This window comes from Phalacrocorax aristotelis, chromosome 18 (assembly GCF_949628215.1).
Source record: "Phalacrocorax aristotelis chromosome 18, bGulAri2.1, whole genome shotgun sequence".
NCBI classification, from domain to species: domain Eukaryota; kingdom Metazoa; phylum Chordata; class Aves; order Suliformes; family Phalacrocoracidae; genus Phalacrocorax; species Phalacrocorax aristotelis.
This window is the reverse complement of record NC_134293.1, coordinates 7,891,989-7,915,505: the sequence shown is the minus strand read 5'-3', so window position 1 is coordinate 7,915,505 and position 23,517 is coordinate 7,891,989. Positions and strand designations below refer to the sequence as shown.

General features: G+C 50.2%; 1 protein-coding gene across 1 annotated transcript; it reads left to right on the top strand.

The window, feature by feature from the left end:
• The first annotated feature begins 220 nt into the window (after nucleotides 1–220).
• Nucleotides 221–23,126, top strand: YWHAG (tyrosine 3-monooxygenase/tryptophan 5-monooxygenase activation protein gamma). The gene is made up of 2 exons (XM_075112824.1): nucleotides 221–509; nucleotides 19,651–23,126. The coding sequence occupies exons 1-2, from the start codon at nucleotides 423–425 to the stop codon at nucleotides 20,305–20,307; spliced, it is 744 nt and encodes a 247-aa protein (XP_074968925.1). The 5' UTR covers nucleotides 221–422; the 3' UTR covers nucleotides 20,308–23,126.
• Nucleotides 23,127–23,517: the final 391 nt, after the last annotated feature.

The window sequence follows — 23,517 nt, the reverse complement described above, 5'->3', positions numbered from 1 at the left end:
GTGAATCAGCACCAGCGGCCGGCGGGACCCCGCGGGGCGGGGCGGGGCGGGGCGGGGCCGCCGGTCGGGGGCGGGGCCGGTCGGGTGCGGCGCGGCTCTGGAGCGCCGGGCACGACGGGAAATGGAGTCCTCGGAGGGGCGCGGCGGGAAGGGCCGCACCCCCGTGGACTCCATTTCCCATGGTGCCCCGCGCGCGGGGCGGTGAGCGGCGGGGTGGGGCGGGGGCGGGGCGTGCGCAGGGGGGTTGTGGTGGCCCGCGGCGCGCGCACAGCACCGGGTGCAGCCGCCGCCGCCGCCGCCTCAGCCGCAGCAGCGCCAGGAGCCGCCGCCCGCCCTCCTCCTCCCGTCGCCGCCCTTCCTCATCCTCATCCTCCTCCTCCTCCTCCCGCAGCCTCCTTTACCCTTACCCCGGCCCCGCGAAGATGGTGGACCGCGAGCAGCTGGTGCAGAAGGCCCGGTTGGCCGAGCAAGCCGAGCGATACGACGACATGGCGGCCGCCATGAAGAACGTGAGTCCCGTCCCATGTCCCTCGTCCCTTGCCTTTCTCACCCCACCCCGCCGGGCTCGTGGGTGCGGGTCCGCGCTTCCCTTGCCCTTCCCGTGTTGCCCCCCTCGGTGGGCTCTGGGCTGGGGGGGCGGGGGCTGCGCCGCGGGGGTGTGCGGGCCATCCGTGCGGCTCCGGTCCTTGTGCTGCCCCGACACCCCCCGCTGGGTCCCGCTCCCTTCGCTTTTCCCCGCCCCGGGATACCCTGCTCTCTCCCGACCCCCATCCCCTGCTCTAGAGCCCACCCACGCATCCTCTCCCCTCTTCTGGAGCCCCCACCAAGCCCCACGCATCTCTCTCCTCCGCCCTAGAGTCCCCCACCCTGCCCCACGCATCCTCTCCCTTTCCCTAGAGCCCCTGTGCATTGCCTCCCCTGTCCTGCTGCCCCCCACCCACCCTCTCCCTGCCCTGCTGCCCCCCACTCTGCCCCACGCGCCCCCTGCCCTGCCCCACGCATCACCTCCCCACCCCATCCCTTCTTTCCCCACACACCAGGCCCCCCACGCATCCTCTGCTGTGCCCCCATCCCTGCCCTACCCTAGCGCAGGGGGCAGAGGAGCCAGCCTAGGGTGCGGTGCTCCCCAGGGAGGTCATGCCAGCTTCAGGGGGCTGCCAAGCCCTGTGGGGCGAGGCTGTGGGAAATCCTGCTGGGGGGGGGCGTGGGGGTGCATGCACATCTCTCCCTGCTCTCGAAATACACCGCCATCGTTGCCGTGCATCCCTTCCTGCTCACGGTCAGTGAAGCTGGTGTGTGCTCGTGACCCCAAAGATCGGGAGCCCTTTTGCTGCCAAAGCTCTTACTTTTACTGCACTTGGTTGGAGATTTATGAATTGAGTCATGTTGTATTCATTTCACGCTCTTAAAATAAAGACTCTGCATATAGCAGGCTGATCTGATTTGTGACACCGAACGCTCCCCTTCAATACTGACATTTTGACAATATAAGAAGGGAAAAAAAAACATATCTCTGATCTGATCTTGCAAACAAAGCAATCGTGGGAGGCAGGATCAAGTCATTCCAGAAGATTCTGCATTTGTCATATTGCAGAGAGGCTAGACTGGGTGGAGGGAGGGAGGGGGTGCTTTAAAGGGGAAAACTGTGCTTTATGTTTGTCTTCTTAGTCAGGTCTGAACCTTTGCAAGGAGCTGGGGTGTCCTCCCTGGCTGATGAAAAGTGAATGCTGATCTAGGAATGTCGCAGTCTGCCGTGGGTGCAGCTCTGTTTGCCCATATTGCACCATTTTGTCAATAACCTTGCATTTATCAAACAGACAAAACTGTCACAGCCCGAGAATGGGGAGGGAGGAGATGTCTTATCAAGAAATGAAATATGGATAATTGGAACAAGATATTATCATATTAAACCAACCGGGCTATTCCTCTGCTGCACTATGGCTTTTATAGCATTTTCTGATAACGGCATCTATTCATTTTAAAGCAAAGCCTGCTGTGTGAGCAGATCCTACAGCTCATTTCCTACAGATAATACAGCCGCTATGACAAAGCCAACAGGGATATGCCTGGGGCACACAGCCGTGTTGCAGTATTCCGCCGGGTGAATTTCCCTAGTCTGCTTACCCAGGCTCGGTGTTTAAGCCGAAGGTGTTGTTAGAGATTATCTATACATTTTTTTTCCTTTTAGTTCTTACTGGCCCTGGTGAAACAGTAACCCGGGCTAATGCTGCTTATCAGTTGCCGTGTAGTTTGGCTGTAAGAACACAATTCACAGCGGGAGCATTGACGCCTTCCGCGACAGCAAACAAAAGGCAGAGCTTTGTTCTTCATTTCTGCACGATGCTGCCCAAACTCCGGCGCGGCCGGTCCGGTGGTGATGGACATGTCACACTTGGTTATCCCTGTCACCGTCCTGTGTGCTGCCCATCCCCCAGCTCCGGTTGTGCGGGAGGCTGATGACCTCGCACTCATTTCCGTAGCAACGCCTAGTGATGTCATATGCGATGGTCCAAGCTGCAATGCACCCAGGTGGTAGCAGAGAGCATGCAGCCTGCGTCTAGCTAAGGTGATGCAGAAGCATTCCCGTGGTCGTTGCCGTTTTGTCTCCTGCCCTCTAAACCTAGCTGTCTCCTGGCTTCCTTAACACTGTGCTGAGAAATGCTGGACGGTTTCCCTTTAAAGCCTGGCGTGGTAATGATGTGCATAAAGGAGGTTCCTTTTCTTGCAGCTTCATTTCGCTATTGCATTTTTTTTTGGTGGTCGCCTCACGGGTGGCAGCGAGGCAGCTGGGCGCGTCGTTCAGCAAGCCTCAACCCTGCCTGGTTGAGAGCCTGCGCTGAATGGCAATTTTAATGGTTTAAAATGGAAATGGTGTACTGGGGTTCTTACTGTCTGCTGATTCACCCAGTGCTGTTTGCCACAGTGATGTACTGGATCACAATAGTTTCTTCCAAATAATATTTATATATATATATAAAATAAGTTCTAGCTCCTTCCTTGCTGCAAGTGCCAGTAGCCAGTGCCCCTAGTTGGTACGTGTGGTCGCATTGTTGCTGCAGAAGCAGGACTGCTCCTTCAGCCCCTGAATGTGACATTTACTGGAGTGTCTTGGTAAAATGCAGTGGATGGTCCCCTCGCCTGCTGGAGGGAGCAGAAGGTGGTGCCGCAGCTGGGAAGGGTGATGGGGCTGGGCCCGTTGGGCTGGGGAGCGGCTGCGTGACCTTGGTCATGTCCCTTGCCACCTCAACCATGCCTGGGGGTACAGTCAGCCCTATAGTGTGTTGCAGAGTAGGAAAGCTCCCCGCTTGTCCCCAGGGTGGTGGCTGTGCCTGCTGGCCATCGGGCAGGCATTAGCTTGGGCTTGCCCTCCTAAGCAGCATCAGTGGTTTCCTTCCTAGCGCCCTGCCCTCGCTGGAGTTTGCTGCCCACAGTGCCTGTGGTTGAAGCGAGCTGCCTTTTTGTCTGGTTCAGCTCCATGAAGAGTTTACAGTCTGACCCAGCACCAGGGCTGTGGATCGATATCCATTAGCTGGGGAGCAGCAATGCTGCTGGAGGCTTTTTGGAGGTGGAGACCTGCCAAGCCCTCAGCAGGTCCTGCCTGGGGAGCAAAGCTCGTGCGTCCCTGTGGACCTTTTGGGGTGGGGGAGGTGGGGTGGTGAGGAGTGCACAGGTGAACAAGCAAGATGATTGCAAGAACTTTGCAGAAAATAAGTTGCCCAAGAAGGGTAGGGGGAGGATTATTACATTGCATCGATGTATCATGTAGGTATGGGACCATATGGCAGAGTCCGTGAACTCACCTGAAGGTCCTCTGTGAGGGGAGCATCTGGCTACTTGACTTTGGGGACCCAACCTCTGCAGCAGGGCTGTGGCTGTGCCACACATGAGGACCATCAGCTGCAGTGCTGGTGGGTATGGAGGAGTGAACGTGGGCGATGCTGGAAAGCAGACGGCTGCTGCCCAAGCTTTAGACACAATTGGCTCTTGGTGCAGTAATGGCCGTTGTGGGTGGAGGAGAGCGAGCATGAGAACCGCAGGCCTTCCCTGGCACGGGGTTTGTGGGCTTCGGCCATGTTGCTCGGCAGCCTGGCAGGCTATCATCCTCCGTGTCTGGTGACCAGGGTTGTGCAGATAGTGTGGCTTCACGCAGCTAGCAGACTCACCCTTGGAAAGAGGGGGAGTAACACAAATTCCTCCTATCTGGAGAGTCCCAGGGGAGTGGAGCAGGGATGATTAGCTGCTTTCTGCTTCACAGCGTAGCCAAGACAAAAGGGTGAGGTGGAAAGGCTTCTCCAGGAAGAGTGCTGGGCAGGCCATCTGTGATGGCAGGAAGGGAACAAGGAGTGTGAGCTGCTGTAGTAGCACTTCCCAGGGGGCTGGGGAGGATTTTGAGAAACCATTTCCAGTGCCGAGGTGGAGAGGGTATGTTGGCATCTAATGACTGCATCAATGCTTTTGCCACCGCCCCTTGCGCAGGCGTCTTGAATGCTGCTCAGCCTTGTAGTGCCTTCTGGACCACTGCAGCACAGGGGCTGCATGGCTGCGTGCTTTCTGACCTGCTCTTACACACAGAGGAGCAGTCCCCTTGCCCTTTAGCAGCGATGGCTTGCTCAGACCTGAGTGATTGTGGTGGGGGTCTGAGACAGCGTGACTCAGAACAGGGAGCAGGGCTTCCTTCCCGGAGGTCTGCGGGGTCAGGGCAGGATGGCTGTGTCAGGAGCTGCCGTCCTGCTGTGCTTCCAACCTCGTAACGGTTCACGGTGTGGGTTGTCTCTGTGTAAATTGGCCTCAGGACCATACAGTGGTAGGCTGAGTCTCACATCTGTACTTAAGCCACAGACAGGTAGCAGCATGCCCTGTAGGTGAGTACAGTGGGCACTACACACATTAACTATATTGACTGGAGAGTCTTCAGCAGCCTATGCTCTTAGAAATTCCCCATTAAGCTCCTAGTAAGTCTTCATCTATGAACTTTAGGAGAAGCTACTGACTTGTGAGACCATGCTGGATTTCTCTCAGTTGGCCAAGTGTAACAGCCAGGTGTGGATTTGATTAGAAATAGCTCTTTTTGAACTAAATGAAAGTGATATTGAGACTGTGGTAGAGAATTTACTGTTGAATCCTCTGCAGATGTCTGGGGTACATAGAAACAGTCAAGCTCTTGGGCAAGGGCTCTCCAAGAGCCCTCAGATGTTTTGGGCTTAGCCAGTAGATCTTTTGGGTGGTGGCTAGCCCTGAAAGTGCAAAAAGGTTGGTGGGAGTTGTCTTGATTTCCTTCCACCCCTTCTTTCTTGCACTGCTGCTTGTGGTTAAAGATGGCTGGCTCACAGGAGACTTTTTTTCTTTTTGAACACCAAAAAAGCTTCATAATATGTATGGACAAGCTCTATCTGCCCAAGCTTTGTTCACCAGCTGATCCCAAAGTTGCTCTCTGGAATAGACTCTCTGGGCACTAGTGATATGAACTTGGGCTACAGGAACAGCAATTTAAGGGCAACCACAGAACTTCAGCTCCAAAAGTGTTTTCTGATTGAAAACTCATGCATCTCCTGAGCATATTCACTCTGTTCTTGGCTTGTCTTATTTGAACTAGATGATGTCACTCAGCATCCTCTTAGCAGCTCTCATGATTGTGCTGGATGGTGCTTGCAAGAGAAGTGAGGGCTATCCATATAACTGTTGTATCGCTCTGCTTCTTACTGCTGGGTGATGGCTGGCGTAGTGGCTGTTTTCTGGGGTCTGGATTGTGATAGGGGAGATAAGGAACATGTTTCTTCCTCACCTTCTGTTGCTGGTTGAAGGAAGTCTTTCCTTAATTTGAGGATCTCCGTCATATTTTTTCCCTCTGCCCCATCTCTCCTTTACTGTGTATTATTGGACCATTTCATTTTAAGCTGTTTTCATTCTTGTGTCTGGGACAACAGCATTAGAGCTGGTCAGGAGCATGGTCAGCTTGGTTTTCTGGGTAGGAATATGAAGTCTCAGCCTTGTGGAACTTCAGATCAGGAAGTTGGAGTAAGTGTGACCTGGTGGTCCCCAGTAGCCCATGGGGAGGCCTGGGCTGGACTGGGGTTTTGTTCTCAGGCTGATGGGTGACCCCAAGCCCATTCACAATCATAAGTACAAGGATTTTCAGAGCCTGATATTTCACTGCACCACTCCATACTGAGTGTCGCATGCTTGGAAGAATCACAGTTAGAACTGAGATGGAGAAAGATGTCAGTGTGAACAGGATGGTGCATAGACAGAGGACTCCAGCTGTACCAGCAAGCTGCTCTTCTGCTTCCTGCTGAAATGCTGGGATGGGGTGGTTCTTGCCATTCAGGGTAGGTTTAAGCTGTGCTGATGAAAGGACTCTGCAAGGGCAAGATGTACGTGGTGGGAGTTTTGTCAGCTTGTGTGGTCAAAGGCCCCTGATATTGGTAAGCAGTCACTTAACCTTGGATGCAGTCTTCTGTCTTAAATCTCTAAATAATTTGTGCTCCCTTGGGTTCAGTAAATGCTCTGGGACAACATGAGTAAGCACAAGCCAGCCAGCCTGTCAGGTGTTGTGGAACCGCGGATTTGGGTAGGGTGAGGCATTGAGTGTGTGGATCTTTGCCTTATGAGGCATCAGAAAAGATGAGATGTGCTTGTCACATTTACTATTTTGATTGATGCGTACCTGTAGTTAGGATCTACTAGTTGTGACTCTTGAGGATACAGGGTGCAGCTGATGGAGCAGAGGCTGGGAGAGGAGAGTGGTAGCCGTGACTTTACATCTGGAGAAACCTCCCTGGATGGCGACACATCTGGCAGGGTATAATGCACGAACTCTACAAATGAACTCTTCAGCTTCTATTTTGAGCAGCTTCATGCCAAGTAAACCATGTGCAAATGAACGCATAGAAAGTTGTGTGCAAGGGTACATATTTAGGAAAAATACAATCCAAGCTTTTGTGTGTCCAACTGCCAATGCTTGAGAAACCAGCTTCTTGGGAGGTGGCTTTGTCTGGGCTCGGACATCTCCTTGGATGTGGAGCACTGCTGGACTGATTGGTACTGCGTCTCTCCCTTGGTAGAGGTGAGTAGAGCTCATATTGGGAGCTCAATACCAGTCTGGCAGGGAAGAGCAAAAAGGACTGTCAGACTAGAGCTAGCTGCTCAGTGTATCCCAGCCAGACATCTGGCTGTTCAGAGGCATGTACAGGGGAAGAGGGGGCTGGAAAAAGCCTACAGTCTGACCCAAAGGAGCCTTTTCTCAGTAGGGTCAGTGTCCAGGACATTTAGGACTCTGCAGATCTGAAGCTGCCTTCTGCTTTTCCTGCCCAGTTTTACCTCCTGACCTGTGACTGACAGCGAAACATGAATGTATACTGGAATAGCTGCAGCGCAAAGCATGGTAAAACAGGATTTGCCTGGCTTCCCAAGCATTTCTCCACTGACAGTCTTGATAGGTTACAGGCATCATCTTCCACTTCACCGTGGCAAAACTGTGATGTAGGGCTTCAGTTGTCTCTGGATAGCTGAGGCACCCTTGATGCTTCCAGGCATTTTTCTACACTTCAGTGCTCTGCAACTCAAGATAACTTTTTCCAAAGCTAACGTTGTTATGAGTATTTTTGTGCTAACTGGCTTGGAGCCAGCTTATACCTTCTTGCCTTTGTGGTCCAGGCCTTTGTTATTTCTTTCTGGAAGGCTGAAAGCCTTAACCAGCCTCTGTTCTTTATTGGAAAGGTAACTGACCTAACTTGTCCTTGGCTGAAGTCTCCCTCCCTTCTATCATATTCACATGACTGAAGATAAATGGCAACCTGATGTCAGGAAACCAAAAATTTCATTAGAACAGTAGCAACTCTTTACTAGATTCGGTTCTGCAAGCGATGGTCACCACTGGAAAGCAGTAGCTTGGAAACCTGTTTTAGCATCTGCTGAAATGAAGGAGAAGTAGCTGTGAATTTATCACTGTAATAGTGAAGATATGGTGGTTTTGTCTTTTGACTTCTGAAACCTTCGGCTTGACTTCAGGATGCAGTTCAGATAAATAGCCCCGGCTGGTTTAATGCTGGCAATAGTTAGATAAAATGCACTGCCATGGCTGCCAGGCTCTGCCTGTGCTCCTGCCTTGTGCAGCTTTTGGTCTTTGCAGACGGGTGAACTCTTCTTCCCCCGTAGAGACAAAATGGCTTTGTGGAAACCCAGCCCACGGCTTGCACAGTGCTGTCTTAATGCACTGCATTTACACATGAGTGGTGGAGGACCCTGCAAGATGGGTAGGGCTGTGAGGGAGTGTGGCTGGGCTCTCCTGTGCAGGGTACAGGTGGTGCACTGGCATTGCTGAGGTCCCTCCTGGTTTCTGCCTCCTCCCACCTTCTTCCCTCCAAAGCAGAGCAACCTTTGAGCAGCTGGGGGGCACTTCACAAATCTGCACTCGGTCTGGAGCACGCAGGAAAGGGGAAGGATATGGACCCACAACCAGCTGGCTGTGGAGTTTGTGTAACTTGGTGGTGTGTCATCTCCTTGGCTGGGCACGGCCGGTGCTGTCATAGCCAGCTTTCTCTTGTTCATTCCCCTGGCTGCTTGATCTAACGAGAAAAGTCCCTCCTCCCACCCTAAAATGAAGGAAAATGGTGACAAAAGGACTTTCATTCTGCTCTTTAAATTTAATTTTTATTTTAAGTAAGAGGCCTGACTCCTCTCTCCAGAGTCCAGATGTCAAGATGTTGGATTCCTACCCATGGCTCTGGGTGGGGAGCCTGCCTCAGGGAGGAGCTCGGCAGTGGGATGGCTTTGTCTGGCCTCTCTGAGTACACAATGGCACCAAGCCTGATCTGCTGTGAATTTCCAGTCCCTCCAGTGGGCCAGGGCCCTGGGAGCTGCTGGGGCTGGTGGAGCGCAGGGCTTGATGTTCAGCTGGGAGTCTCACCCTGGTTGCAGTGCTGGTTTGCTTGGTGGGGGCTGGAAACACTCAGAAATGGTAAAATTCTGGAAAAAGGAGCTGAAATGATGAGGCAGCAATCCTCGGGCTGCAGGAAATACTGATGAGACTGTCTCTCAAAAGCAATGCCTTCATGTAGCTGGTGAAACAAAAGCCTTTGTCTGCCTATTTAAGTACAAACTTCCCCCGGTCTCAGGTTTTTCTGTGCTAACCCAGATCTAGTCACATCTCAGGAATGACCCAGCACATGCTCAATTTGGTATTAAACAAACCTGACTTTTGGCCCAAAACTAGTGATCTAGTGACCAAGGGCAGTGCATTAGTTAATAGCAGTAGGAGAACGTGTCACTGATGATGGCATGAGATTCCCTTAAAGTGATCCCCAGATTAGGGATTAGAGTACTTAATGTTTTTCTTCTATAAAGGCGATGTTAGAATTGAGTCAGTCTCTGGGTGTTTTGAGGCAGCTGCACTTGGACGAACGCAGGTCTGCAGGGACTCAAGTAGAAAACATTCCTTAATTGTTTGCAAATTCTCTCTGATCTTACTGGACGCGTTGGCTTGCTTGGGATATATCTTTGCTTACGTACCCAGTATGCTTCTGATTCCTCTAAGATAGTTTCAGCAAGGGTGTAGAAAAATACCAGTGAGAAGTCTCAGCTTGAACATTAACAAGGCTGCTGATGGACACGTTGTTTGGACAGTTGTGGTTCTCTGCAGCGTAAAGTTTATTAATAGTAGTTGGAGAAGCTGTTGTTGTGCCTTATGCTAACAGATACACTCCAGAAGTGCTGTAGGAAATCTGCTCTTGTAAAAGACTAATGCTCAGTATTCAGCAGTGAATGAGAACTTGGGGAAGATTAACAGCCTTTGATTTACACCCAGCCGAGGAAGGCACTGGAGCTTTGCCTGTTTATGCTGTTGAGCTTTATGTGGGATGAATATTTCATTACCTCAAAGCTGGGAGCTTGGCTTCTTGCATTTGTGGTGTCAAGACATCCCTGCCTGAGGGGCTCTGTCACCTGTGATGAACTGAGATCAAATCTGTGGTGGTAGTCCCTTGGGCTTCAAAAGAGGGTTGGGAGGAGATAGCTGGAGCCAGGCGAGGGTAGTTAAATCCACAGTTGGATCTAGAATAGTAAAGTGACCCTCCTTGTAATTCAAAATGGGCTGCAGTGCTCCAGAAAGCTGCCAGAGCAAAAACTTGACTTTCTGTTCTGTAAGTTCATTTAAGAAATGAAATAAAATTATCTGCTAGAGGTGTGTAAGATCAGCCCTGAAATCCGTGAAGCAGTGGGAGGGTAAAGTACATCTGGAGGGATAATCACCTTACTTCCTGATGCGGAAATTAAACCTGTCGTGGGGCTGGCATGCAGGAGTCCACCTGGGTGTTCTGGAAAGTCTCTTGCTTAATCTGGTAAACCATATTACAGGCACTGCAAGGAACTGCTGGTTCTGCACACCAGAAGACCTAGAGCAAAAATCTTGGGTTTGTTGGGGTTTTTTTTATTTCCAGAACCTTACTTTGATGTGAAACAAGCAGACTTTTCCAAAGCATTTGGGGTAATGACATGAAGCAGTTAAAAACTTATGTGCTAGCTGCAGGGAGTTGTTTGCATGGTTGCAGCTTCTCCCGTTTCATCCTGCTGGAGCAGCAGCTTGCCAGCTGCCGTGGCAGCAATGGCTCTGCCGTGCAGGAGGAAGCCATGCAAGCAGCCAAGAATTGCCCAGTTCATCCTGCTCTGGCAGGCTTGCTCAGCAGCCAGAACTTGCTTTCAGCCTTTCCTGGGGTGTCTTGCCCATGGCACACTGTCTCTCCTCTCCCTACTCAGTTCAACTGAATACAGCTCATGGGTACAGCGTAACGCTGTCATTTTTTGAGCTGCTGATTAAGGACAAGCATCTTGTGTTGGCCTGGCACTTGAAGCTCCAGGGAGGATTTGATGATCTGGTGGCAGGGTACTTGCCGCCCAGTAGTGGGGCTGGAGGTGAGCAGGAAAGCACTAATATCTGAGCCAGATTAGTACTCGCAGAAGCTGTGAGGTAAGTCTTTAAGCAGCTAATGCTCCCAGCAGCGCTAAGCACTCTCCCCACATGAAACTTGGTTCATCTTATGTGCTAGAGTTCCTGAAGTCTGTCTAGCATGGTTTTGTTTTGCCATAAATAGGGGAAGACTGATGTTTTTTACCCCCTCCAATGTTGACTAAGTCTTAAGACTCTAGAAGTGATCTGTGGTCATCCCATGGATGGCTGCTTTGGCTAAACAGCCTGTGAGGGGATGGACTTCGCTGAAGAAGAATAATGCTTGAATGGGGGGCAGGGGGTGGAAATCAAGTCTTTAAACTTGTACAGAAATGCTGTTGAGGAAAGAGCTACCCTTCAAGAGCTTTTCAACTCGCACCTGGAGAAGTTCAGTTCAGCCCAGAAGAGCCTGTAGAAAACACTGAATTGTCATTTTCCTTTCAGAAGGATCTACTCTGAGCTTCTAAAACTCTTGGCATGCTCCAGGAGCGCATCTGAGCTCCTGTGGCAGTGGTGTGCTTTGGCACTGGTCTTCCATGCACTTCGCAGAAAGCTTGGAGAAGAGGCCTATCAGCAGAGAACAGACTGGATAATCCAAGGCAGGAGTGCTCCCCAGGCTGTTGGGTGATGGAGCCGGGTGCTGATCTTGGGCCGCTGTTAAGGCGCTTGCAGAAAGGCAAAAGCGGGCAGATGATGCTTCCCAGCTTGCCGCATCTCAGGGAAGGAATAGCTTGGCATCCCTTCTGTTGCTTTGTAGACAGCAGGCAAAGGTGCTGGTATCCCATCTGCCAGAGACTGTGTAATGAGCCCTGAGTGACAGTCCTCTTAAATGCTGGGACTGATGTGGTTTGACTTGCTGCTTTCTCCATCTGGTGGCAGGAAGGCACTAGACTGACAGAGATTGATTATTTTTCCCAAGAGTTTTTAATAGGTACAAGGCAGCTAGTGGCAGCAGGACAGTGAAACGAGTTGTCCTATGACCGGTTTTATCTTGTTTAATAGCCTGTCTTTTGGTAAGGCTAACAAGAATCAGGGTGTTAATAAGGAAGACAAGAACAACTTGGGCATAATTCCTTAATGGCTCAAAAAGCAGATACTAGCTATAGGAGCTGCTCCCTGCTACAAGACTGTGCAGTGCTAATTCAGAAATGGTTTGTATCTCTACACTGATGCACTTGAAGAGCATACACGATGCCCATGCTGGGGAGCTGGGATTGTTCCTCCCAGCTGGTTATTGTGACGTGTCTGGGTTGCCCTCTGTCAACTCCATAGCCATGGCACATTGCAAGGTCTATTAATGTGCCTGGAAGCCACGTATGGACAGCAGGCGGATGTTCTCTTGTGCTTGCCTTATCACAAAAGCTGCAGAAGAAGCTGGTGAGACAAATCGATGGCACCCAGGTGTTCTGCAGCAGGAAGAACTTGAGCCGTTAGACCAAATGCTGGGGCTGCAGTGCTGCAGATAAGAGGTGGTACATGAATGCTGCTACTAAATGCAGAATAGGAACAGCTCAGAGCTCTTCTGTTGTCACTGCCTTTCTTGCCTTGGCTCCCTTATGACCTTTTACATGCAGGAATGACCCAAGTAGTTGAAACTTGCTTTTTCTCTAGGTGAAACTGATCAGAGCCAGACTGAAACTGGAATAGATCTGCAGGCTCCCAGGACTGATCAAACCTGTGTGTAGTATGATGAAATTCACTTTAGCTTAACTAGCTGTTAAGCTACAGAGGCCAATGAAATGAGTGCTTGGTTTTCACATCTCCCTTCCAGCTTGAAGGCTTTTGATTTGGGTGGTTCAAAGTTGCCTTAAACAATAAAGGCTACAGAGCGGGATGAAAGCAGCTGTTAAATACAGGACATGCAGAAATCTTGATCAGTGTGTAGAGTGCCTAAGTAGCCTCTGAGGTCCAGTTACACTACAAGCGATAAACAATCTTACTTTGCAGACACTGGTCCTTGATGCACTTGGAGCAATTTGAAACATAATGGCAGAGCCCATCCCATGTGCCTTCAGCCACTGCCCTGCAATGAGACCTGGCCTCGCCAGCTTAAAAATGAGGAACTAGCATATGATTATTCATACTGAAACAGTCAAAGGAGACAGCAGTGGGGAACTAACTTCTGCCCACAGCCTGCTTGTGCTTTTTTGGTCTTCTCCGAGATGAGAGGAATGGCTCAACCTGTGGCCAGAAATCCCCCTGGCTATGCTGAGAGAAAACACAACCAGAGAGGACAGCAGAGGTCAGCAAGGAGAGAAGTATTAAAGGTATGACTTTTACTTTGGAAGTATGACCTGGGGGAGAAGGCTAGAGTACAAGGTGGAGGAAAGACCCAAACCGGTGAAATCTGGTAAGATTTTAGATTTAGGTCTAGCTTAACACACGCCTCCTTTGTGTCAAAGTAGGACAGTGCTTAAGAAAAGCATCTTTCCAACTGCTGCAATGGTGTCATAGGACAGCTCTCCCTGGAGCGCACAAGGAGAGGCTGTTCTTGACTAGCTTGTGAGCCATCTAATCATGATTGTAATCAAGCCACCAGGTAAGGTGACAATTTAATGTGCTTGAGGGCAGCCATTTCTTCAGAAGCTACATGTAGAGTAAGAAGGGGACAGAAAAACCAGGCAGTGTCTCTGGCATGTCACTTCCAAAATGACAGCTCTTGGGCTGCTGAAAGTGGTCTGGTGCTTGCAGACGGGTGATGGGGTCCCACCACAAGACAGCAGCTAGAGATGGGGGAAGCTGGCATGGCTGCGGGTAGTCGTGAACATTTATCAGCTGCTTGAGCCTGAAGTGGTTGCGTGCTGGTTGCTCCCCTTGCCAGTGGCTTCAGACCAAGTCAGAATTTCAGTGGTGGGACTTCTGGCCAGAACATTCTTTCAAAAGCACATTTGCCTTTTAAAAATGAAAGAAAAAAAGGGACCTTCAGGCCAGACCTCAGTGTGACTAACAAGCAGCCTGAGAAGGAAAACAAAGCAATTGCTAGGGTTTCTGTTGAGAGATAACATACTTAATTGCATGGTGCAGAAGCTGTAGATAAAACAGAGGAAACACAAGTGCTGAGGAGGAGCTGGCTGTTGTGTATCCTGATGGAAGAGGAGCCCTGGTGAAGTTCAAAAGCTGTTCTCGGTGCACAGTTTTTGGTTCTTGTGGTTCTCTCTCACTCTCTCTCCAGGAAAGCTTGGCTTCTTTGTAGATGTCTAGTGTCTTCAGGGACTGAGGATCTCCTCTAGGCAATCAGAAAAGCAAAAGTGTTGAGGCTTATAACATGGATTAAACTGTCAAATGTTGATGGTATTCCCCAGGGAAGGATCTCTCTGTCTGCTCAGCTTGCTCTGCTGTATGCTTTAAGATGAGACATCAAAGCTAGGTAGGAGCCATAAATGGGTGGGCACTTAGTTATAAAACTGAGTGAAAATCCATGTGTATAAGGGTAAACAGGTAAACCTAAGCCCTGTGGTGGATCGCCATTGCAGCTACTGAAGGGTTATTGAAAAAGATTTCATGATGTACTCAGAAATGATTAATTCAGACCTACTGATACAAGGTGAGAAGTGGAGGATAAGAGTGCTGGAATAAGCCCCATCAGCAAACTTACCTGCTGCTGGCTGGGAGCAAACCTCCCCTGTAGCTCTCAAAAAAGCCTGCTAATTAGGATGCTTCTGGAAAGAAGGTACAGTAGGACCAACCCTTGGGCTTTTGGAGGCCACAGACCCTGACATTAGGGGCAGGTAAAGTTTTGCATGCTCCTTGGCTCCTCTGCATGAGGCTGAACCTTCCCCTGGCTGCAGTGTGATACTCGAGCATGCGAGGAGCCTGCCAGGTTTTGGACAGAGTGCTGAGTCAGAGCTCACAGCTGTAGCAGAGAAATCGGGAGAACCTTCTCTGAGATTGTACTGCCTCTGAAGAGCTTTGTTGCAAATCAGAATGCTCTGATTTGTACAAACTTTTGGACTTTCAAGCAGTAGAAACCCTAAACTTCTGGTAGTTTTTGTTCAACGGGAATTGTTGGACTGTTCCTGTGGCTTTAGGGCACTTGAGTCTTGGTGGTGCAGACACTGCACCCTCAAAGGCTGCAGGAACTGGTGAGACTGGAACTTGGCAGCATCCTCAGGTTTGATGGAGCATGCTTCCAAGCCAAAGCCTGTCAGTGTAGACTGCTCCATGCTCCCGGTATAGACCTGTACTCCCTGGCTAGGTGTCTTCTCCTCTGCTTCTGCCCTTAGGCAGGGCAGCTGCCGAGCACAGCGCTGCCTGCAGTGTGCAAAGGGTCTGGCTTCTGGCACATGTGTCATGTGCTGTGACAGGGCATGGGGGAAGCTCTTGAAAGTAAGACCATTGCCTGCAGACTAGCAGGGAAATAAGAGGCGCCACAGCTGAGGTCTCCTGCTGCTCTGCATCAATAAAGAACCAGTCTTGTGGCTGGGCTGGCAGGCTGGGCTTGTTTGGTGGGAAGAAGCAGAAAGGAAGGTGAAAAGCATGGTTAGTTTGTTGGTTTGGTTTTTTGTTGTTTTTTTTTTTCCAGAATAGCTAGAAGACTTGCATCTATCAAGTTTCCAGCTGCGTAAGCATGTGGACTGGCTCTCTGTGCTTGGCTGTTTGTGCCATATGCAAGGCTTGACTCCATTTCAGCCGCATGCGTCTCCTGCCCCCTGCCCCCTCTCTGACCTACAGGGGTACAAGGGTGAAACAAGGCTTGACAGTTACTGGGATTTGCAGTGGAAGTTCTGCTTTTCTCTGCTGTTGACCAGGGAAGTAAAACTCCAAAAATGGCTGAGCTTCCCAGAGAGGAGGTAGACTTCCAGCCAGAGGCTGATGGCTTTGTGTTCCTGCCAAGCCCTCTTAATGCCAAACGGAGGCTTTTCTTTGGATATTTGAAGTCTCTAACTCCATGTAACAGTGCTGGCAACGGTATCAGGTGACTGAATGCTCATAGGGTTGGTCTGTATGTGAGGGTGCTGCCCTTCTTAAGGGAGGTGAGACCACTCCAGGGTCCGAGTTAAGAAGTGGGAGGGTTCGAGTAATATCAATCTGGATGCTGGAAACAGACGTTTGCAAAAATTCTCCAAAAGGGCTTGTAACATGACTGCTGCAGCCTAATCCAGGCCTGATGCAGGGTATTGCCTTATTGATGTTACATCAGAGGTGTTCAGTGCAATGCTATAAATTAAGTATATCGGAGCTTGCTGTTGAGGCTCAGGCTTGATAGAACTTACTTTGTGTTGGTATCCTGCAGTGTAAGGAAATATCAGCATTTGGTTGGCCAGCACAGGCTTACAGTGAAGGCACCGCATCCACCTGACAAGTTGCTGCAGCGGTTTCTGGATGGTCTGCTGGAGATGTTCACCCATACAGCGCTGCTGGCAAAAGCAGTGCGATGGTGACTGTGCGATCCCATGCTGCAGCGCCGCATGTATCGTGGCAGATAGCGCAAAGGCACCAGCCCATCCTTTGGTGCAGTGGGGCAGGCAAGCGGGCAGCAGCGTTTTAGCTGTAGTGCTGAGACGTGGCAGGCAGGTTCTGGACAGACCAAGAGCAGGGATGATGGCAGTTCTCAAAGGCAGCTTAACCTGGGATACGTCTTTTCCACCTTCCAGTGACTGATAAAGGCAGCTAAGCATACCCTTGCTGTCTGATATCTGGTGTCCTGGGCATCTTGCATTTTCTTCCTACTGGGAATGTCTAAGTGCCAGATGGTCTTGCTTTCTTCCTCTCTTGGCTCAGTTGCAAACTGGAATACGTGTGGGACTGCAGCCTCTTCCCTTCCCTCTCCTAGAGCTGAGGGATGCGGTCCCTGTCTCTGGCCATGTTACACCTTTGCCATTGCTCTGCGATGCATCTCTGCAGTGCTCTACTTTACTGGGAGCCTGGATACTGCTAGAAAGGAGTTACATATTTAACGAGGTTCCCTTTCTGCTTTGATAAGTTCCCTGCCAGCTCCCTGGAGGAATCGGCTTTCTCTACAGATGTACCTTCCATCTGTCAGCAAGTTTATTGAGAGGATTTTGACAGGCAACTTTCTTCCATAATCCTTAATAGTTTTAAATTCAAAATGTTTGTGGCAAAGCTAATCCTACAAAACTTCCTGTAGTTTTAATAAATCTGTCTTCCAGCAAGACTCTTGGTGAGAGGAGGTAAATCCACTTTTATGCAGTGATAAATATCTGCAGACTCAGCTGTGGGGCAGCTTTAAAATCACCTGCTTCGTCCACAATTAAAACTGGTATCTCCGCTCAGAAAGCGTCTCACTCATGTGATCATCAGCCCTTATAACTAGTGTCAGGACAGAAAACTGTTGGAATTGACGAGTCTCTTGTGTGGCTGTTGATGCTGGACACGCCATTTACAGCTGGAAGGTAAGAGAGTAAGTCAGGCTGGGATTTCTGGATGCTTCTAGTCCCGGTTCCCTTACTCAAAGCAGGGCAACTTAGATGGGACAAGACCCTGCGTAACCTGATTAAGTTTTGAATATCTCCAAGGACAGACAACCCATAAGCTCTAGGGCAGGGAGACACCATCGTTGTGCTCTGGTATCTCAAAGCTGCCTTTAACCTTACCATGTCTTTAACTTATGTTTGTGCAGGTATCACTCAGAGGGAAGAATGAATGGAGTAATCTCAAAAGTTGATAAGGCTTGTAAAAAATACAGAAAACTAGAGACCTCTGAACTTAGAGCACAAGTCAGCCTGGAAGCAGGCTTGTAGGGCTGAGGCTCTGCCCCAGCCTCTCTGTGGGAAGCAGCATATCACGCAAAACCCAGAGCCGTGTGCTTAATTAGCTGCCATTAGCCTGGCTGCGAGAGGTGGGACATGGATCAATCCCCGGGCATCACACACCCTACTTACCTTGAGGCGTGAAAGCTGGGAGCTGCCTTGGCATGCTGCCCTGTGCACCTTGTCCTGTATCGGTGGCGGCTGCTGATAGTCCCAGGAGACTCTGTCCTCTTTAACCCATTTCCCTGGTCCCTCAGCCATCTTTTGCCCTTGGCAGAGAAGGCAGTTGTGCCTGATTTACATAGTAAGACCCCCTTTGGTGTGGAGCTGGGCTGTTTGCTGCTTCCCCTGCCAGGCTGTAGAGCATCTCGTGGAGCAGCACAGATCCACATGGTAGTGGGAGCTGGGAGTGGAGGCTGCTCTTGCTGCCTCCGCCTTGAGGAAAGGAGTAGAGGGGGTCCGGATCAGAGACCAGAGTATTCTGTTTGCTGCGTGGGAAACTAAGGCTTAGCTGTAGCTTGATTTTTGGGAGAAGACATTAGCCAGACCGTGGCTGAACAGCTGTAAGGAGAGCTGCAGGCAGGAGTGGATGTTGGTGGAATGAACAGGTCAATATGGTATTAACAAGGGTGAGTCATTCTAGGCTGCTCAAATGAGATCCTGGGCTAGACCATCCTACACCTTCCAGCATCAACCCTTGGCCTCCTGATCACCACCACAAATGTGGTTATCTAGGCCCAGAACAAACCTTGTCCTTGCAAACGCCTGTGAAAATGACTCAGTATTTGCACAGGCCTTTCACATCCAAACCATTACCTAATCCTTGTGAGAATGACTGCCGAGAGGGAGGCTTACAGGTTCCTGCTCTGCTGGCCTGCTTCCCACGTGGCTGTACCTGGGGTGTGTATGTGGTGGGGTGGGGTGTGCCTGGGGGAAGGGGAGGCGACTGTGCAGGCTCACAGTGCCACTTGGCAGGTATAACTACCCCGGCTGAGCGGCTGTATGGAGCAGCCTGGCTGCCGCAGCATCCTGGGCTGCTGCACCCGCTCTGAGGGTGCAGAGACCCACGTATGCGGCAGAGCACGGAGACAAGGGGGATGTGAGCCCTTCCTGAGCCACCTGCTGCCCGTAAGGCAGGGCAGCTGGTGCAGCAGTTGGCTGGGTGCCTCGCTGTTGCCAGAGGTGCTGCCTGGGCGGCTTCAGCCAGCGATGGGGTTGCGGGAGCTGGAATGAGATTGTTGCAATATCAAGCGTGGTGCTTCCCAGTAACTGAACCAGCCAAGGCAGCATTTGGCAGCCTGTTTGTGAGGTGGCTCTGTGCTCTATTGTCTCTTTAATCCCACTGTTGCCGCAACATGTGAGGCAGGTAGAAGTGATGCTGTGCATTAACGCTGTTATCCTCAATGAAGGAAAATCCTGTGTGGGAAGAACATACTCTTACCATGTGAGCTTTTAAGCCCTTATCTGTGCAGCTGCCTTAGGCAGCTGCAATTTTAATATCTAACTTATTCTTTAGGCATCTCAGAAGCATGCCCTGTGCGTATGGGAATGGGAAAAGATGAACGCCCTGTACCTATGGTATTGTTAATCTGTGCAGCTAGCTTGTAAACCTAGACCATCTCCACCCTCTTGCTTTGACTGTCCCTCTCGCCTGCATCACGAAGTCCAACTCTCATCCCTCAGGTGAAAGGTGTCTCTTTGCTAGAGGATTTTTCTCATTCTGGAAAACGATGATCTTCTAAGAAATGGAGAATACCTCGAATAAAACTCAGCCCACCCCTCTTGCTGGGGGACTGGACCATGGTGTGATTTCCCTGCCCCTCCCCTCCCCCCCATCGGCTCCCTCAGGGATGGAAGTGGATGCCACATGACTCGGCGAGCTGGCTGCCTTCTCCTGCGGCTCACTAGAGATGTGCTGGAGCACCTGAACGTGTGATGGGAGTGTCAAGTGACTGGGGCTTAACCCAAGTATCTCTCTTCTCTCTCCCTCTCTCAATGCAGGTGACGGAGCTGAACGAGCCTCTGTCCAACGAAGAGAGGAACCTGTTGTCCGTTGCCTACAAAAACGTGGTGGGGGCGCGGCGCTCCTCTTGGCGAGTAATTAGCAGCATCGAGCAGAAGACCTCTGCTGATGGAAATGAGAAGAAGATAGAAATGGTCCGGGCCTACCGTGAGAAGATCGAGAAGGAGTTGGAAGCGGTGTGCCAGGATGTGCTGAGCCTGCTGGACAACTACCTGATCAAGAACTGCAGCGAGACGCAGTACGAGAGCAAAGTCTTCTACCTGAAGATGAAAGGGGACTATTACCGCTACCTGGCCGAAGTTGCCACTGGCGAGAAGAGGGCGACTGTGGTGGAGTCTTCGGAGAAAGCCTATAGCGAAGCCCATGAGATCAGCAAGGAGCACATGCAGCCGACCCATCCCATCCGGCTCGGTCTGGCGCTTAACTACTCAGTTTTCTACTACGAGATCCAGAACGCGCCGGAGCAGGCCTGCCACCTGGCCAAGACGGCCTTCGACGATGCCATTGCCGAGCTGGACACCCTCAACGAGGACTCCTACAAGGACTCAACGCTCATCATGCAGCTCCTCCGCGACAACCTAACGCTCTGGACGAGCGATCAGCAAGACGACGACGGTGGAGAAGGCAACAACTAGACCCCCCCGATGGACTGGCAGCCGCACGCTGATGCTAACTACTGCAGTCTTTATTTTTTTCCCACGAGTGGGGGGGGGTCAGGGGTGGGGGAGGGAAAGGGAGGGGACACCTTCCCAGGGAGGCCCCCCACAACCTGTCTTTGATTGCCTCGTTGACATTTTTGCCAAAACACCACTAGTGGAAGTCAGGCTGGCTGTGCTGGTATGGAATAGCAGCCTCACTGGCATATGGACTGTTCTGTAGATTATTAATACAAGTGGAGCTGTCTTTAATTTAACTTTATCGCTAGAAATAAAAGGGTTTTAAGATGAATTCACGTGGATGGAATGGCCCTCATTTTTAAGGAAAGCAACGCAAAAAAAAAAGGGAGTTCTGTGGTTCCAGTAAGGCTTCATGCGTTTGTTTCTTCAGTCCAAGTGCCGTGTGTCCGTACCACGTCGCGGGGCGTCTCTCTGCAGCGCTCTGCCTGACAGGGCGTAGCTTAAAATCCCCAAATTGAAAAGGAATTAAAAAAAAAAAACCTAAGGAATTTGGGGCTTGCAAAGCCCCAGGATTTAGGCCATCCAATCTATTTTTTTTTTTTGTTAAGATATTTATTAGGGTAGCTTACAGTATTAACACTAAATTGCAGTTTACAGTATTTCTACATTACAGCCATATGACATCAAGCCTTTGATTGTTTTTTCTTTTGCTAGTTCTTTTGGCTTGCCTTCCTGATCAGTCCTCGCCTGTGGACTGGCTTTAGCTATTCTGTGTCGCCCAAGGCAAGAAGACCGCCCGCCCGAGGAACATCAAAGCTGCTCTAGTTTTTTGGTCAACAGCTTAACAGGTGCTTGGCTAGCGGCTGTTTCAACTATTTTAAGTCCACAGCAAAAGGTTTAAGAGCTTAATTAGACAAGGGGGAAATGTTTAAACTTAAAATGCCACTTAAATAAAAAATTACAAAAAAAAAAAATAAAAAAAGAGCATTCAGGTCTGTATGTCATGTACTGTGTTTGGTATTTCAAAAGACCATCCTGATTTAAGGTGCCACAGCTGCTTCCTCAGGGATTGCACTGCCATTTCACTCTGCCTGACTTTCTCCCACTGTACCATGAGGTTTGTCAGCAGATCTCCGGCACCCAGGCTCCCTTGTTTGTCACCAGGGAAGCTCGGTGCATTTTCCTTTCTCCTGGGGAAGCTTGTGGTGTAATGAGTGAACTTCAGGAGTTTAGAAACTAATTTGGTAGAGAAATCCTCAAGGGAAGAGCTACAATCATAGACATTTCTATCAACCATCGGGAGCCCAGGAACTTAGTTCTCTTAGCAAAATCGTTTGAGTCTGTCTGATCTGGCTGGGGTGGGAGATGGGGCATCTGAGTTGCTTAGCAGGTAATGTTTACCCCATTTTGAGTAAATTTATTATTCTTAATTTTTATTTTGACATCGTTGTTGGAAGTTCACTGCTGTTCTCTGGCTTGCAGAGTGCCGTGCCATGTAGCTTTTCACCTAAAGCTGCGCGGTAAGGAAAAACCGCACTCGTGCATTACTTTTTTTTTCTTTTGGAAACAGGCTTTCGTTGTCCTTTTCGAGAGTCAGTCCGCAAACAGCGCGTCGTGGTGTTGCACACACGGTACAGCCGTTCCTGCTGCCGGGTTGCACGGGGAGGCATCGCTCCAGCTCCCTCCCCGCAGTCAAACGAAGCCGCTGCCCCGACTCCTCGGGGGCGAGCGGAGCCAAGGCTGGTGCTCGGCCTCCAGATATTGCCCCGGCAATGCTGGCAAAGCTTTTTTTTTTTTTTTTTTCCCTGACCGGGGTGCCTTCGCAGGCAGAGCCTCGCCCAGCCTCGCTCGTGGGCAGCGAGCGGGCACATCCGCCGGCGTACGGTGTGCAGCACCCGCGGCGAGAGGCTCGCGCTGCCGCTACGTGCCGTGGACTGGAAGATCGCTTTAGGCTTCTTACCTTCCTTTGATTGACCCCCGTGTCCCATGAGCAGTGTTGTCCCAGCTGTATAATTTGGAAGTGATTTACTGGAATTACAAAACCTATCTTTTTTCTTTTTTTTTTTTTTTTTTCTCCTCTTCTTTTCGGCTTTTGCTCTGGCTGCTTTAGGAAACTTATGCAGGAGAGATGGCACAAGAGGGCTAAAAACGGAGTGGGGGTCAGGGACTTGATTTTTAAGCAGCTTGAATCGTTTCTTTCTTTTTTTTTTAAGAGATGCACTTGCCTATGATACTGTCTCTCCAGTGAAATGATTACTGCTCCATTACTCTATTGATACAATATTGTGCATGCTAGTGTCGTATTTCTATACAGTAGCTTGAAATTTATTAACTTATACTGTAGATGTTATGTATTCCTATGACAAAATAGTCTTCAAAAATTTTTTAAAGTTTTTTAATTTATTTTTTTTTCTTTTGGGGGTAAAGTTTGCTCTACCAAATAGTGATCGTAACAAACTGATCTGTTATGGATGTTGCTATAGTGACATGCAATTATATATGATTTTGTTTTTAAAAAGGAAAAAAAAGCAAAAGAAAACACCAGTGTTAGCTTAATCTTAATGTCTGGTGTTCGTCATGGTGAAATTATAACTATTACAGTGTAGGAGAACAATGACTGTGTTCTTTGAATGAGCCTTTGTTTGTGCTTTTTGTCATGTTATGCAGTGAACTATTTTTAAGGTCTAATCAGTGATTATTTTTCCAACTCCGTGTTTCTGTAAGGAATTATTTCACACACGGACCATTCTTAGCAGTTTTTCCTCAGTGATGGAATATCATGAATGTGAGTCATTATGTAGCCGTCGTACATTGAGCAAATAAACTTACAGATCTGACGTCAGCGCTGCTTAATTGTTATCGCCTGTGTCGAGTTTCTGGGGGGCTCTGTGGGATGGGGGGCTCCCCCTCGCCATCGGGGCTCGGGAGCCAGGGCAGGCAGCGGAGGCCAGGAGTGAACAGCCGTATTTCTGCTCCCCCGGGGACCAGCTCCCTTCCGCCCGGGGAAGCCAAGACACCGTGCTCCGCATCCCTGCGGGTTAATGGTTCACCAGGCTCCCAGCCTTCCCGGGGCAGGGGTGAATGCGCTCCTGGGCCGGGGGAGCCATGGGGATGGTCCCTGGATGCTCCCACGGGACAAGGGGAGGGTGGGTGGGTGTCTGCCTGCCACCCTCCCCCATGCTTTTTCCACTCGAAGCCATGCGTGGTGACTCACGCTGTAAAAATACT

Coding starts and splice junctions, on each gene's coding strand:
- YWHAG (XM_075112824.1), top strand. CDS start 423: ATGGTGGACCGCGAGCAGCTGGTGCAGAAGGCCCGGTTGGCCGAGCAA. Junction 510..19,650: donor TGGCGGCCGCCATGAAGAAC/GTGAGTCCCGTC, acceptor CTCTCAATGCAG/GTGACGGAGCTGAACGAGCC.